Source organism: Triturus cristatus, chromosome 9 (genome assembly GCF_964204655.1).
Source record: "Triturus cristatus chromosome 9, aTriCri1.1, whole genome shotgun sequence".
Taxonomy (NCBI): Eukaryota; Metazoa; Chordata; class Amphibia; order Caudata; family Salamandridae; genus Triturus; species Triturus cristatus.
Window position 1 is genome coordinate 885,791,771 of NC_140592.1, and position 14,814 is coordinate 885,806,584.

Here is a 14,814-nt window from a genome sequence, read left to right on the forward strand (position 1 = left end):
GAGATGCTCGCCTGCTTTTCTCTAGCACCATCACATCAGTCTTAGTCTATCTGCAGTAGCGGCCAATCATCTTGCTCTTGACTGGATCTTTATCTCCTTGTCCAATTTGTTAGGATTTTTATTGAGTTCTCTGCCTGCTGGGGTGTCAGGAAGATATGCTGTCTGCCTTCATGCATTATTTTCAGGCGGGCATGTTAGAGCATTGCTTACTGTTTGTTGGCCTTAATCCATTACCAGGTATTTCCTCTGGGCCTCCTGAACCGCAAGGGTGAAGTCTAGATGTATGGAAATGTTGGTGCCCTCAAAGTTTAGCCTTCCCTTTTACCTTGCGAGGCTGAGTGCCATATCTTAGTCTTGGAAATTCAATTGGCGTTTTATAATGGGTAGCGTGGGTGCGCAACCCACTATCTATGTGCTCTGTCCATGACCATGAGCCTCGAGAAGGGCTAGGCACCAAACAGTCCTGTAAGGAACCGTTCCGCGTAGTCTGCCTTCTGCCTGTGTTGGTGGATTCTGGGACTCCCAGTGTGCGTATATTATTCCAGCACAATCTGGTCTCCAAATCTTCGTTCTTGACAGCGATCACTTGGAGGACTTTTTCTATGTTCTGTAATGTAATGTTCTTTGACGTGAGTGCGTCCTCTGTTGCGGATATGCAATATACAGCCTCCATAATACGGTCTTCATGTTTGTCCAGTTTGCCTGCTGTGGAATCCATGCAGCATGTCATGGTGTTCATCTTGGAGTCAATAGAGAGGAGTCTCTCTTGCATGGCATTTAACAGTACTATCCTGTTATCCCCGTTGTCTCCACTGCCAGGCCCTGGTACACATCGGGGGTAAGCTGTGGCTCCTAGGCCTGCATCTTGGCCCCTTGTCTCAACTTGAGTAACAGCTTTGTGTGTCGATTGCCTGCTTTTCCCATCATTAGTAGGCCTTGGCGGTGAACTCCGCTCCGTTTGCGGAGTTTTCTGCACTCCGCCCAGCTCACGAAGTGCAAAAAACTCCGCTCTGCATAGTGCAGTGGAGTTTTTTCCCCGCTTGCGCTCGCGAACAGTAATTTCGTGAGCGTGAGCTGCTGCTCGGGTAGAATTTTCCCTCCGAGCGGCAGGAAGACCAGCGCGAACAGCAGTTTGCACTGCACTCCGCCACTTGCGGAACTCCGCAAATGTTTATTGTCACTTCGCGGAGTTCCGTGGAGTGAAACTCTATGATCTACGCCCAGGACTGATCATTAGGCTCCACAGTGTTGCAGTTTTCATCCTCCCTCCGCCACCAGCACAACCCCATGCGCTTTACAGAGCCCTTGTTGCTGCATATGGTGCGGGGTGGATTCAGTATATTGTGCACGTTTCTGGTAGCAAGCAGGTGACACCAATTGCCAACCAAGCGCAATTATCGAGCGCTGGTCCTCAGATGAGCGGTGAGCAGCAATACCGGTATCACCCCACCAGGCAGCTTCTCCAACAGATGGCTCGCCAGGTTGTGCCCAGCAGAGGGACATCCAGTGTTTGGGGGACTCCAGGTGTGTATCTCAGAGATACCGCAGTCACCCTCCACTATCCGTATGCACAAGCAGATCTCTGGTATTGGGGTGGCCCCAGACGTGCTCGCCTATAGAACCCTCCCCCACCTCAAATGAGGATAGGCACAAGCAAATTTAGTGAAGGTCCTTGCTGTGGGGGTGGCAGGGCCAGAACTCAACTCCATTTGTGGCCCTCCTGGGCCTGCGTTGCTTCTACGGGCCAGCACACGGGGCAGTCACCCCTCCCCGCTTGTCCTAGAAGCAATGCCCATTGTCCCGTGCAGGTCTCTCTCAGTACCTCCTCTGTCGGTCCTGGGCCGCATCTTCAGCCGTCCCTCCTGGTCAGCCAGGCACTCAGCATCAGCACACCCTCACGGTGCCCTGCATTCCAGCTGACTCTCCTCTCAGCCTTGCGCAGCATCTGGTCTCCCCTGGCAGGCCCCCAGTCAAGCAATACATCGGTTCCCCTCTGACATGGAAGGCTGTAACTTGGCCTACCTCAGCACTGCCATGATTGTCTGGGCGTGGACCAGCTTTCAGTGTTAAATTTTCACCCGCCACGGGTCTTGTAGCCAGCTTCCACTGCAGGCCCCAGCTGATACTTCATTTAAGGTGCCGCTCAATCCAGTTTTGGCGTTAAATAGTGGGGAGTTAGTGCAGATGCTAATGGATGATGCCCCTCGGATGCAGAAGCCTCACTACGGTCCAGCCATCTTGTTCATCGGCACTCTGGTGCCTCCACAAAACATATTTTAAAGTGCTACTTTAGAGGGTGGTACAGTGAGTGCTGCAGCCCACTAACTAGCATTTAATTTACAGGCCCTTGGCACATTTAGTATCATATATCAGGGACTAATAAGCAAATTGAATGTACCGCTCAGGAGTTCACCAATTTTACAATGTTTGCAAGGGACTGCACAAGCACTTTGCCACTGGTTAGCAGGAGTAAAGTGTGCAGAGCACAAAAACCAAACAAAACGGGTTCAACATAAAAAAATAAATTGTGTGGTGAAGGCAAAAACCCGGTTGAATACCACGTAAAAGATGATCATTTTCTACAGACACACACATAAGTTTCTGCCAGAATAGGTCTCCTGGTGTTTGTGGAAGCTCTTGCAGTGTTGGAATATTAACTTGTTGTCCTTCAGAATTGCCTGTGAAATCAAATGGATTATTTTGAAAATTGTCCTTTAAATGCACTGTACGTCCTATTGGTGCAATTTTTTCAGAAGAGACTCTTCTTCCCCATTCCTAATATGGATAATGATAGGTTGCACTGTCTATAATCTCAAAGTGAAATTTGGTGCTATTATTTAAAAAAAAAATATATCCAAGCCTGTTTTGAGTTCGTAGTCCTACACTGAGTAAATTAAGTCATATTGCTGCATTGAGCGACATAAACTAAATGTTTTAGGGCCAGATGCAATAAATACTGGAAAGAAATAGGTGGTCTGCGATTATTATAGAATTGTATGAACCAACTTATGTACTAATGGGTCAGTTCATAAAATTTTGATACGTAGTGGATAGTAATCCAACCTACCTCCTGAATATTGAGGTTGGTCGTAAATTGCGACTCTGCTATTTGGTGGCCATCACAGGGATGGTGGTCTGCTAGGGTCTGCAGACCACCATGTCTACGATTGCTGTTAAATAAAATATGCTGTAATTTTCAAAATGCAGCTTGTTTTCGACAAAGGAAATGGTGCTGTATATATAAAAAGAAGTTTACTTTTTTTTTAAAGTAGGTTTGTTTGAAAATTATCATGGGGGTAGAGGGTTCAAAAGGGTCACCTTTGATTTTGCAAATGGGCTATCACTGCAACTCTGGAGTCAGTAACTCTTCAGTGTTGGCGATCAAATTGCCATTGTAAGTTTTTGATCCATCACATACTGATTCAGTATTTAGAAGGGTCACCCGCGACATGCCGCTTCCAGATACCGAACCACTATGGAGTAGTGATCCCATTTTAGGAGTTGGTAAAGGTTTTCAGACTCCTAAAAAGAGATTGGTACATTAGAAAAAGCATTTTTTGCTGTTGCAAATTTCCAATTAGAGCGCTCATAACCGTTAGAAATATTTGGAAACAGAAACTTAGAAATATTTGGAAACCCTCCTGGGCCTGAGGACAACTAAAATATTATTTTATAAGTTGTAAAAGTTTTGTCTATTAAACAGTACAAATTATATATTTGTATAGTCCACATTCTGAAATAAAGAACTTCTGATAAAGATTTATTACCACAGATTCCTTACCTTTTGAATACTCTGCAGGTGTCCAATGGGATCTAGAAAATCTTAAGCAGTACTCCTGTGCGCCGACTGGTGGTTGCTCGGCGCCGGAAGGGACGCGCTGGAGGACCCTATTTAGGCACCACCCAGGAGGGCTGAAATCCGTTAGTTACTTTCCGCAGCAGCAGAAGCGGATACTGAGCTACCCCTCATTTCAATGAAATAATTTATAAAAATATATCTGGAAAGTTCTACAGTGTACAAAGGAAACTATCACCTCCCAAATCTACAGGGTCCAAATTCTCTGGGTAATGTTGCAAACAAATGTCACTTATGCCTTGTCTGTGGTGCCTAGGGTCGGACAGCAACTCCAAGACCTGCAGTGATTGCCCCTTGATGCACCTCAAGGCTAGTCATGACCAGGGATCGAGCTCTTCCTGACGAAGCAACTTAACACCCCATGCCAAAATCTGTCGAGGTGTAAAGATAGATCCTGTTCTTGTTCCCGAGGTTGCTTCCACAACAGATCGTCGTCGTGATCTACATTCTAGGGTCAATCTAAGAGAAAGTGTAAGGAGTCCAAGCAGGATTTGGCCCCATCCAACAACTCTCGATTTCCCTTGAAGACCCGAAGACGTCATGGTGCATCCAGATCGCGCTCCTGAACTCCCTCTACTAAGGAGTTGATTCCGACCCTTGTTTGCGGCAAGTGGAATTTCAGGGGCCGTCTGCGTTGCAGCAGCAAATTGAGTACTTCCGCAAAGCCATGCTGCAGCTTTTTCACATGTTGCTCACTCCCTCTGGCACGCCTGTGGGAGACTTGCTAGGCTCCAATTAGATTTTCATTTATAAAGGATGACTAACTTGTTCTCATCATGCTCCTAATAAACCATGTTTTGCATTTTTTGTTTCAATTTAATGCGGTAGAATTGTACAAAATTCAATTATTAACTAACTTAATCTGGGTTCCTAGGTTGAGAAATCCTTTTTCAAATTATTCCTCCAATACATCTGCCATTATGTGTGAAAGTTGAACCAGATTGCCTACATTCCCAGCAGTCATTATTGTTGCTTAAATGCAAATAGTAAGCTGGAGTCTAGATGTATGGGGTGCACTGAATGTTCACGGTTTTGCTTCAGATGCTGCATGTAAGCCCTCACTAATTATGCGAATAGCTGGGCAACATAAACCAAAGCAATGTAGTTAGTAAAACACCAAAAGTAAATATTAATTATTTACTGTCGATTTAAGTAATGAGTGTAATTTTTGGGTATATTGCGTTTACATCTTCTCTCAGGGGCTACACCTTGGTTACTTGTCAGTCGATATTTGTAAAGGAGATTTTAGGAGCGTCCTAACATATTACAAATTGATTACTTAACATATATTTTTCCTTCTAGAACCTCAAATGAAGTCACTAATCGGATTCATAAATCCACTCTTCCTAGTAAATAAAATAACAACCAGATATGTATTTAATTACTAATTATATTACTGATTTAATTCCTTCAAGTTAATGCTCAACACCCAAGTCATTTTTGCCATGCACAAATGGAAATGTTTCTTAACAAAATAGTGTTTGTTTCCTGCTGCAGTTGATGACACCCCGTGGAAGTAACTATGCTGGGCTAACTATGTTTCCTTGTGGCCTTTTCTAGGTCCCCTGTACTCTCAAGACCGGATTCTACAGGCCATGGGGAATATCACATTGGCTTTCCATCTTCTTTGTGAGCGTGCTGACCCAAATTCTTTTTGGCTTCCATACATCATGACTTTGCCCAGTGATTATGATACACCACTCTATTTTGAAGAAGATGATGTACAGTATCTTCAGTCGACTCAAGCCATTCAAGATGTCTACAGCCAGTATAAAAACACAGCTCGACAGTATGCTTATTTTTACAAAGTAATTCAGGTAGGTCGAAAGGTCTGTTTTGCTTTGCTTCGAACAAGTAAGTGGTAGTGGGCGTAAATAACTGCGCTTACTGGTGACTGCTTGAGGTAACGTTCATAAATTCTCCCTCAGATGCTGTGCCATATTCGGTTGATCAAAGCTTGCAGTTACCTTGTGTGCCTCTATATTTGTGTAGTGGAAATGGTAATGTCTGATCGATAGACATTTACACCTCTTAGGCACCTTAACTGCGTGCTACCATAGCTACTCTCCTTGTGGCACTTAGGACACAAGTGTTTAACACTCTTTTATAGTTGGCTTTAATTAGCGTGGATTTTTGCTGAGCTCCTTTTCTCAAGGTCGAATAGCTTTCTTGTCTGTCTTACTTACCTCCGATGGATTTCCTCTCTATTTTCTGTGCATTTGAGAGATTATTTTCTTTCCCTACCCTCCATCCCCCCCTCACATGTGTGTGCATGCGCGGATGGCATCTAGGAATGGATTTTTTTTATTTAAACAAAACCCATTCTAAGATGGATGCCGTAGATGGCGGTGTGTCCATGCCGACCATTTTTGAATGGCATTTGTTGAAACATAACAAAATGCACTTGAATGGCTTTTGTAGATACAAGCCCTTCTACAGTAATTATCTTTTAATGCTTTATTAACCCAGAACGAGATGGCCACAGTGGATGTGCACTCTTTTGCATGGGACATCTGTCATAGCGTGTGTATGATTTGTCATCCAGAATGTGTCACCGTGGAGAAGTGCTTCATTTGGAAAGAAATGTCTTTCAGGAGAGTGTGGTACTGCAATGCTCTTGTCTGTGAGCAAAGTTGACCCTTCTGTGACGTCACATTTTTTCTTCAGCTAAGAGCTCACTCTGAATTGATGTCCTAACCTAGCAGGAACATTGAGGTAGATGAGGGGCATGTTTTTGACCATTAGTCAGATATTTCAACACATAGTCACCTCCAGGTGTCACTGAAGCATAGACATTCGGCCCTTTGTTTTTATATGAAATCAAGGGCTTCACTGTCAAGACTCTTGCAGTGCCTGTTTAACATCTGATCACTTTTCAAGTTCTTCCTTGTGAGCACACTTACTTCTACTTTGCGACATGCGCAGCCATTCACTTGTTTAATGCTGGGACAGCTATTCACATTGTGACATAGAATTATATTGTGGATCCCCCCACTCAACCTCCCACACTAAGGTAAAAGCACCACAACAAGGGAAAGATCTGAATGCCACTTAAGCATCTTAAGCAGAAGATTCTATTGTGAATGATAATCCTGTCAGGGTTATGAGCCTATTAATCCAAGAGTAGGTGGTCACTCAGCAAATGCCATTCCTCATACTCTGCACGGTAGCCAATCAAGTGTTAAACCTAATTTCAAACATGTTAGAGCTACACATGGACATTACAGAGGAAGATCATGCTTAGGAAGTTTAATCCAGTCTTTCAAGAGGCTTCTCATGCGCTCCATCTCGACTGGCAAAAAAACTACCTCATAAGGGAAGCAAGAGTATTTTCTTCTTCCAGCTGGGTATATATTCATGCCAGAATCAGCATAGTCCTTGCCTTCCAGGATATCTCAAGTAGACTCTGAGGTAACCTTCAACAAATTGATGAATAGGGCTCAGAGGAAATTTAATGTCAACAAAATGGTTCCTCTTGATTGAATGTTCATTTTCTTTGAAACACTATACAAGAAACCTCCAACAACACATCTCTTTACTGGTTCTGGAACTACTGGAATCTGCAAAGATTGTCTTGCTTCAGCTTCCATTAAGTCTGACATTCTTGGCTGCGGGACAAATACTAAACTACTGAACAGAGTCCTCTGTTTCTGAAGAGTACTCCTCCATATGTTCTGATTGTTTCAGCAGTCCTACATTCCACTGCTCTAATTTGATTAAGAAAATAGAAAGACAAAGCTTTTTATGGATCTAAGTATCACCTGCATAGCCCTCTCTAAATGCTTCAAGTCAGCGTATGACTGGAATTACAGGGCCAGACATTGAATCCTAATAGAGAGCTTCCTGTTTAATCATTATTAACGAATAGTGGTAAGACACCCAAGGGGAAACCTGTGTATGCCTCGGAGAAATGGATGCTCCACAGCACCCCAATCCAACATTTGCTATGCTGGGGGAGCGTGCAGTTCCCACTTCCCCCAACCATGAGGGCGGTGCTGGGAGAATACATTGGCAATATTGAGTTGGAAGAAAAGGATCACCGCGTAGATCCAGCTGTGGGTGAGAACTGGCCAAGTAGGGGCACTGAAAGGCTTTTCTAAGTGCGATACCATAGGTATCTCAACCTTGGATAACGTAATAGTGGGCACCATGCTGAAATTTTACTTGCACCGCAGTAAATTCTATTGAATCCTTTAATTAAACCACTCCTTGGCACAACACATATAGGGGCTAGAAGAACCTCCAGAGTATAATCTGCTTGAGGATAAACTGCTCCTGTGGGGAATTAGAAACACATACGATCACCCAAGTTTACCGCTCTATAATAAACCATATGCAGACTCCTTTGATTTAATGCGTGCAGCCTGGGAGCGAGATGTGGGGATACTTGCAGATGAGGACTGGACAGAGACCAGTGCATCCCCAAGACACTCAGCAATTACATCCCAATTACGGCTCATATAACTGAAATACCTCCATTGAGTAAACCTCTCAAGGCATAAGCTCTGGACAGTGGGAACCATTGACTCCCCCTCCTGCCTTTGGTGTAGGACATCAGAGGGTACCTTCCTACACAAATTATGGGGGTGTTCTGATATACAAACACACTGGAGGCAGATCCTCACGTCTAGTTCATGTATTGGAGTGCCCCATACCGCGAGATCCCCAACTGATCCTTTTACATATCTCAGCAGAGCTTAAGGGCGACCGATATGCGACAACTTTGCTATGACTGCGCTTGACGGTGGCTAACTGAGACATTACGCGCCAAGGCCTCCAACCCGCCCTCACTTGCAGAGTGGAAGACTTGCATAGACTGGTGCCTAAATAGAGTAAAGCTGGAATACTAAGCGGGGATGCCCCCAAAAATGCACCAAAATCTTGCAAAACTGGTTTGACTCTAGGGGGATTACTATCACACACCCAGATAGCAATACGAATGCGCTGCATTTGGAAATTCTTAACTATGGAAAGTTGGGAGACTGGTGAAGCTTCGGGGACCATCTTTCTTGTATTCTTGCAGGCAATTATGTTTATAGTGGGGTGGGCAGTGGCAATACGGGAAGCTTGGCACCCTGTTGTATGGTTCTCACACTGTATTACAGTGTGCAGTTTTTTTTTACTGTCAAAGATATAAAATCAATAAAATAAATTTTCTGAAAAAAGTAGAAAGGCGCATATATATTTGGGGAAAAACGATGTCGCTCCTCTGATGCCTGCTTGACAGCGGATTGTTTTACATCTTTTTTGGACTACTGCAAAATGTCTTTGGGAGCACTTGTAGAATGGGTTACTAAAGTCTTGCCAAGGGACTTGCAAGAGGTTAAAGGACGGTGCTATTAACATGGATCAGATTATCAGTACTTAAACAGTAGCAGGCTGATACCCTAGCTGATATTTGCATGGCATCTCCATGCGCATTTCCTTATGACTTTATTTATCAGGGCGAAAACCGAATGCACAATAGAAATACTGTATCTCCCTTTTTTTCCGGAACCACTCCTTTTCACTCGTATGTGAATGATGAGATTGGAAAAAATGACATCTGAAGCATTAAACGCAGTCTTACTTTTTTTTTTTTTTTAAATCAATCTTTCTTTTGGAATAGTTCTGTGACTACAACGTCAGCGATTTGTATATTCTTTTCAGCTGGAACTATTGACTATAAAAGAGAGCTCTAGATTTTGAATCTTTGGGCCGATTTTCAGAACCTTATTCAAGATCCGCTTTTTCATGCGTCTGCCTGTGTTTTCCTTGTTCTTTTCATTTCAAAGTACTGACCTTGATAGGTAGCACACTGGAACGGTCTGTGTGCCACATCAGTGTAGGTCTTCTGTTATGATAGGTTTAGGTTACAAGTAAAATAAGTGCGAGAGAGCCCCACCACCAATAGGGAACCCTCGACATTTCCTAGGCAACGGTACCCTCCTGCGACAGATGATCAAGTTTAGATGTACAAGGGGGCCAAACTCTGAACACAAATTCAAAACAAGGGTAGCAAATGATTCTGGATCCACACAAAGATAATTCATCATTGTCCTAAACTGGCTCCACCTATCTTATTTGAGATAGTGTAAGGGGAGTAGAGTGCAGACTGGATCTCCTTCCCAGTGTTGTGTGTCAATTTAGATACTGTATATAGGTTTCCCGATTTATGTCCTTATATAGGCACAATTCGCATTGCCCATATTTAGGCATAGAAATCCTACCCTTATTTAGGCATTATCCATGCTAACCAAATACAGGCATGGCCACCTACATCCGTTCATCTACGTCATGAGTTCTTGGAATACCAGACTCTTAAGCCTTAAGGACTTCCCCTTGCTTGGATTTTGATTTCTCCAAGAACTCCTTTATTATGCATGAACATCTATTCCCTAGGGGTTCATTCATGACGTTCTTCTGCCCGACTTTTACGTCAATACTGGCTTTCCTAAACACCTTCAAGGTATAAATATACCTTCACTTACCATGGCAAACCACGGTTCGGCTGCCTACTTGCACGACGTGGCTCGCCACGGCATGTTCGGAAGGAAGTCAAGTCCCCACCTGACGCACTGACCAGACGCTGTCATCTACCTCGCAGAGAAAACAGCTCCAGTGTTTCTGACTCCCCTTGCGGGGCGTTGGAGATCGAGACTCGGAAAGAGATTCCAATCTCACTCATTCTAAGGTATGGAGCGGACTAGAACCTAGAGGGACTTTTGTCAAATCTTGGCAACTATAGCTAAACTAGACTATAGACAAATAGCACCTAATTCTTACCTCGTACTACACTTGGGTTAGGTACACTGGGGTAGAACTAGCTAGAAGCATCAGATGAGTATTAACATTTTAGCCTGTCATTATGTATGTATTTTTATGAATATCTGTCATAGCTACAAACCATGCTATTGCAGTAATATTATATCTTACTGCTAACTCTGGATATAGGACGAAGTGGCTATTTACATGGGGAAGATGCTTGAGAACTGGGTTTGTCCTGACTCCATCCTCAAGGAGCATAGCCACCTATTTTTCAATCTCAAAGATTGCTTCACGAAGGATTTCAACCAAGCCGTCAAAAATCTAAAATCCCTAGGAGTGGTTCTCTTCTATCTGTAGGGAGGCTAGGAGCAACTTAGTAACTACCCTAAAGTCAGGCAACAGGGCCACGATTATGGAGTCCAGAGCAGCATATAGAGAGACCATCAAATTGGCCAAAGTAACATGGGAACAATCTATCTGGGGAGATAGATCTCCTTTTAGAAGGACTCAAAACATTTTGGCAGATAGTGAGCCAATGTGCCAAAGATCGGGTTAACAACCCAAATCCTCTATTCACTCCAAGGAATGCAAAGAGCACTTTAAATTGTTGTACAGCAACACCGTTTAGCCACCCAACAGCTGGCTACCCTTTCCTAAGGGTAGCCAGCTGTTGGGTGGCTAAACGGTGGCTCCTTTACTTGAGAGCTCGCCACTTAGTTTTACTCTTGAGGAAACTTTCATTGCAATTTGCTCTCAAAGACAGGGGGGAACCCCAGGGCTAGATAAAATTCCCGCTGATATATTCCGCTCAAACTATTCAATTTGGGCACATTTATATTGTTTCCAAATCAATAGATGTATGCACACCCATTCCATTTACATGGAAAGATGTGGAAATTGTCCCAATTCACAAAAAATTGCGTTTTACCCTCCCAACCAACTACTGCCCTATAAGACTTTAAAACAACCTGCAGGACGTTTTCTGCAAGCAAGTCTTTGGTCATTTTAAATTTAGGATAGAGGGGATAACAATGTCATCTCCCCCCTCCAAGCAGGATTTAGGCCAGAAATTGGAACTGTTGACCAGGACTTTTGGTTGCTTATGACTACGTGGAAGACGGTTGATGTTGGAGGCAGTTCACTTTTCGATGCTTTCATTCTAGTTATCTCAGTGAAAGTACATGCCGAGCAGTGGGAGCTAAAGTTTGCAAGTAACCTCTTCACACTGTGGTGGTAATTTTATGAGAAGATAACTGGTCTACCAGAGACAGTTTGCTTCTTTGATGGTTTTTCCCCTTCATAGGGTAATGATTTCCTGGGCACAGGATTGGCTGAAGAGGGTGCGGACTTGTTAATGGTCTTTAACTTTCCGGCTCTACCCCCGAGTTGCCTGGGGTTGGTTATTGGTGGGGCTTTGCTTGGTGGCTACACAGGCCACTGGAGCCCGGGCAGGGACAGTGTGTTATGTAGTTCCCTGGTGGTGTGTCCTTTTAAAGTATTCGTCATATTTAATTTATTTAATCACTCACCTATTTAACCTGTAAAGCTTGTATAAATGTTGATGGTGTTATTTACCACTGACCGCACGGGTGCAGATGGTTAATTGTTGGCCTCATGTGCCTGCCTCTGCAAGGAATGTAAATGGGAAATGTTCTATCTGCATTGCTACCATTGCCAGGTGCTTGTAAAGTGGAGAATTCTGATTTTTATTCTTGAGCTGTTTCACCACTACAAAATCATTGATGTATCTAAGATGCAATATTTTTGTTGGACCTGGCCCTTTTTGCAAGTTTATTCCCTGACTTTTTGTTTTTTGCCTCCTGTTTTTCTGACCCTCTTCTGTTGGCATTGGGACTCTGGGCACTTTACCACTGCTGATCAGTGCTTAAGTCCCCTCTCTGTGTAAATTGTAATTCTGATTGGTTGTCCATGATTGGTGTTTTAGATTTACTGGTAAGTCCCTAGTAAAGTGATCTTGGTGTGCCCATGGCCTGTAAATCAAATGCTACTAGTGGGCCTGCGCCACTGGTTGTGCCTCCCACATGAGTAGCCCTGTAAACTGGTCTCAGGCCTGCCATTGCAGTGTCTGCGAGTGCAGTTTTAAACTGCCATATCGACGGCTCTAACCTTCACTTTTGCTACATGTAAGGCACCCCTAAGGTATGCCAAAGGTACCCCCATGGTCAGGGTGCGGTGTATGTGAAAGGTAGGACATGTATTGGTGTATTTTACATGTCCTGATAGTGAAATGCTGCCATTTTCGTTTTTCACCAGTGCAAGGACTAGCTCTCTCATAGGCTATTATTGTAGCTGCCGTGTAACATTTTACATGTGTAACTTTCTATTGGAATCCACCAGAGATTTTGAGTTTGGGCTCTCTGAGCTCCGATTTTAAAAACACATCTTTTAGTAAAGATGTTTTTTAAATTGTACGTTTAACCCCTTCGATGCGCATGACGGAGCGGTTCCGTCATGCGCGTCGATTGCGCTGTGCGCATGACAGAACCGCTCCGTCATGGCCACGCCCGCGCACAGAACCTTCAGCACAGCGTAGAAATCCGCGCCGCGCTAAAGGGGTTAAAAATGCCACTTTTAGAAAGTGGGCATTTTTTTGTTTACCATCCTGTGTCTCTGCCTGCCTGGTGCCTGTGGAATCAACATCTGGTTTAGACTGACAGGGGCCTATTTGTGAATTCACTCGACAGTCACACAAAGGGAGTTGAGATGTGCCCTGCTTATCCTGATGGCCCATCACCAGGCTGATGGGCCTTCCTTAGTTAGAGCGGTGTGAGGAGTTGTCACTGACACCTGAATACGGCTGTGCCGGGCTTCTCATAGTGGTGTCTCCACCCCTCTGGAGTGTGTCTGGAGCCAAGAACAGGCAGGACAAGAATAAGTGCACTACAGAGACAAACAATCCTTTGAAGCATGCCTAATTTAAAGGCCAAAAGAGGTATAAGTATTGGACCTAAAACCCCAGACGTTTAGTACACTTCTGTATCAGAGGTGACTCTGCTAAGAAGAGCTTAAGAGCTGTGAGGAGGAGTACTGCCCATTTGCTGCGTGTTGCTTTGCTGAATTGGCCTGCAGTTGCTGCTTCTGTTTTGGAGAAGAAAGGGACTGGACTTTGCTGTGTATCCTGCTTGAGCAGTTTCTCCAAGGGCTTGTGTGTGCTTGCCTTCTGCTAAGAAGTCGCAGGGCCATCAAAGACTTCACCTGCAGCATCCCTGAACTTCACTGCTGGGAGTTCTGAGCTGTCAATTCCAGTTCTGGGCCCTTGGAGGTGGTTCCTGCTGCTAAAAGACTTCAAAATCGACGTATCGCCCTTCCAGCACCTGTTTTTCTGACACAGCACTACCGTGTGGGGAAAATGTCCACGCACCACTGCCATGTGGCTGAAGAAATTGATGCCGCTCCTACCCGCAGCTGAAGAAACCGCTGCAGCCCGAGCTCAGCGCACGGTGTCACCAAAGCCCGAGACCCCCGCCCTGCCTCTAATGCAGGCCATGCTGTGCGGCTGAAAGAATAGACGCATCATGGGACCGCTGCTGAAGAAATCGACGCAGTGCCTGTTTCCCCCCGCATCGACCTCCAGCGCTTCCGGATTTCCATGCATCGCTTATGTGCGTCAAGTTTTCCACCGCATCTCCCGCAGACCAGAACTATCTTGGATTTTGCCGCATTGCTTCCCCTTGCAGTCCAGTTTTGAAACAACACTTCTCCTGCGTGCAGTAGCTGTGTTTTCTTATGCTTCCCTCCTTGTGGCTGTTTTTTCTTTGTGGATTTTGATGCATCTAAGGTACTTTATGTAAAATCACCACATCCATAGTTTTATGGACAGAATTGCTTTAAACCTTTGAAAAGTAATATTTTGAGTTCTGCATGTTGGATGTTTGTTGTTTTGGTCTTGTTCGGTTTACATAAAGATACTTTATTTTTCTAAACTGGTGTGATGTCCATTTGTAGTGTTTTCACTGTGTTACTGTGTGTGTTGTGTGCAAATACTTTCCACATTGGCTCTGAGATAGGCCTATCTTCTCGCGCCAAGCTACCAAGGGGGTGAGCAGTGGTTATCTTGGGTGTGTAATCCCCTTATCCTGACAAGGAGGAAGGGTCCCTACTTAAACAGGGTGAATACCACTGCCAACTAGAGACCTCCATTTCTAACAATTTTAAAATTTTCATGTTGTACAGTTTTGTGTTACGCCTTA

The 14,814-nt window shown here is 44.3% G+C and overlaps 1 protein-coding gene across 2 annotated transcripts in view; it reads left to right on the forward strand.

Annotated features, from left to right (window-relative positions):
• Positions 1-14,814, forward strand: part of SETD3 (SET domain containing 3, actin N3(tau)-histidine methyltransferase) — a 452,863-nt gene that overhangs the window by 196,650 nt on the left and 241,399 nt on the right. For both annotated transcript variants that reach the window (XM_085626427.1, XM_085626428.1), the window contains exon 6: positions 5,417-5,673. In XM_085626427.1, coding sequence (XP_085482553.1) covers positions 5,417-5,673 — 257 coding nt within the window. The remainder of the gene's footprint in view (positions 1-5,416; positions 5,674-14,814) is intronic.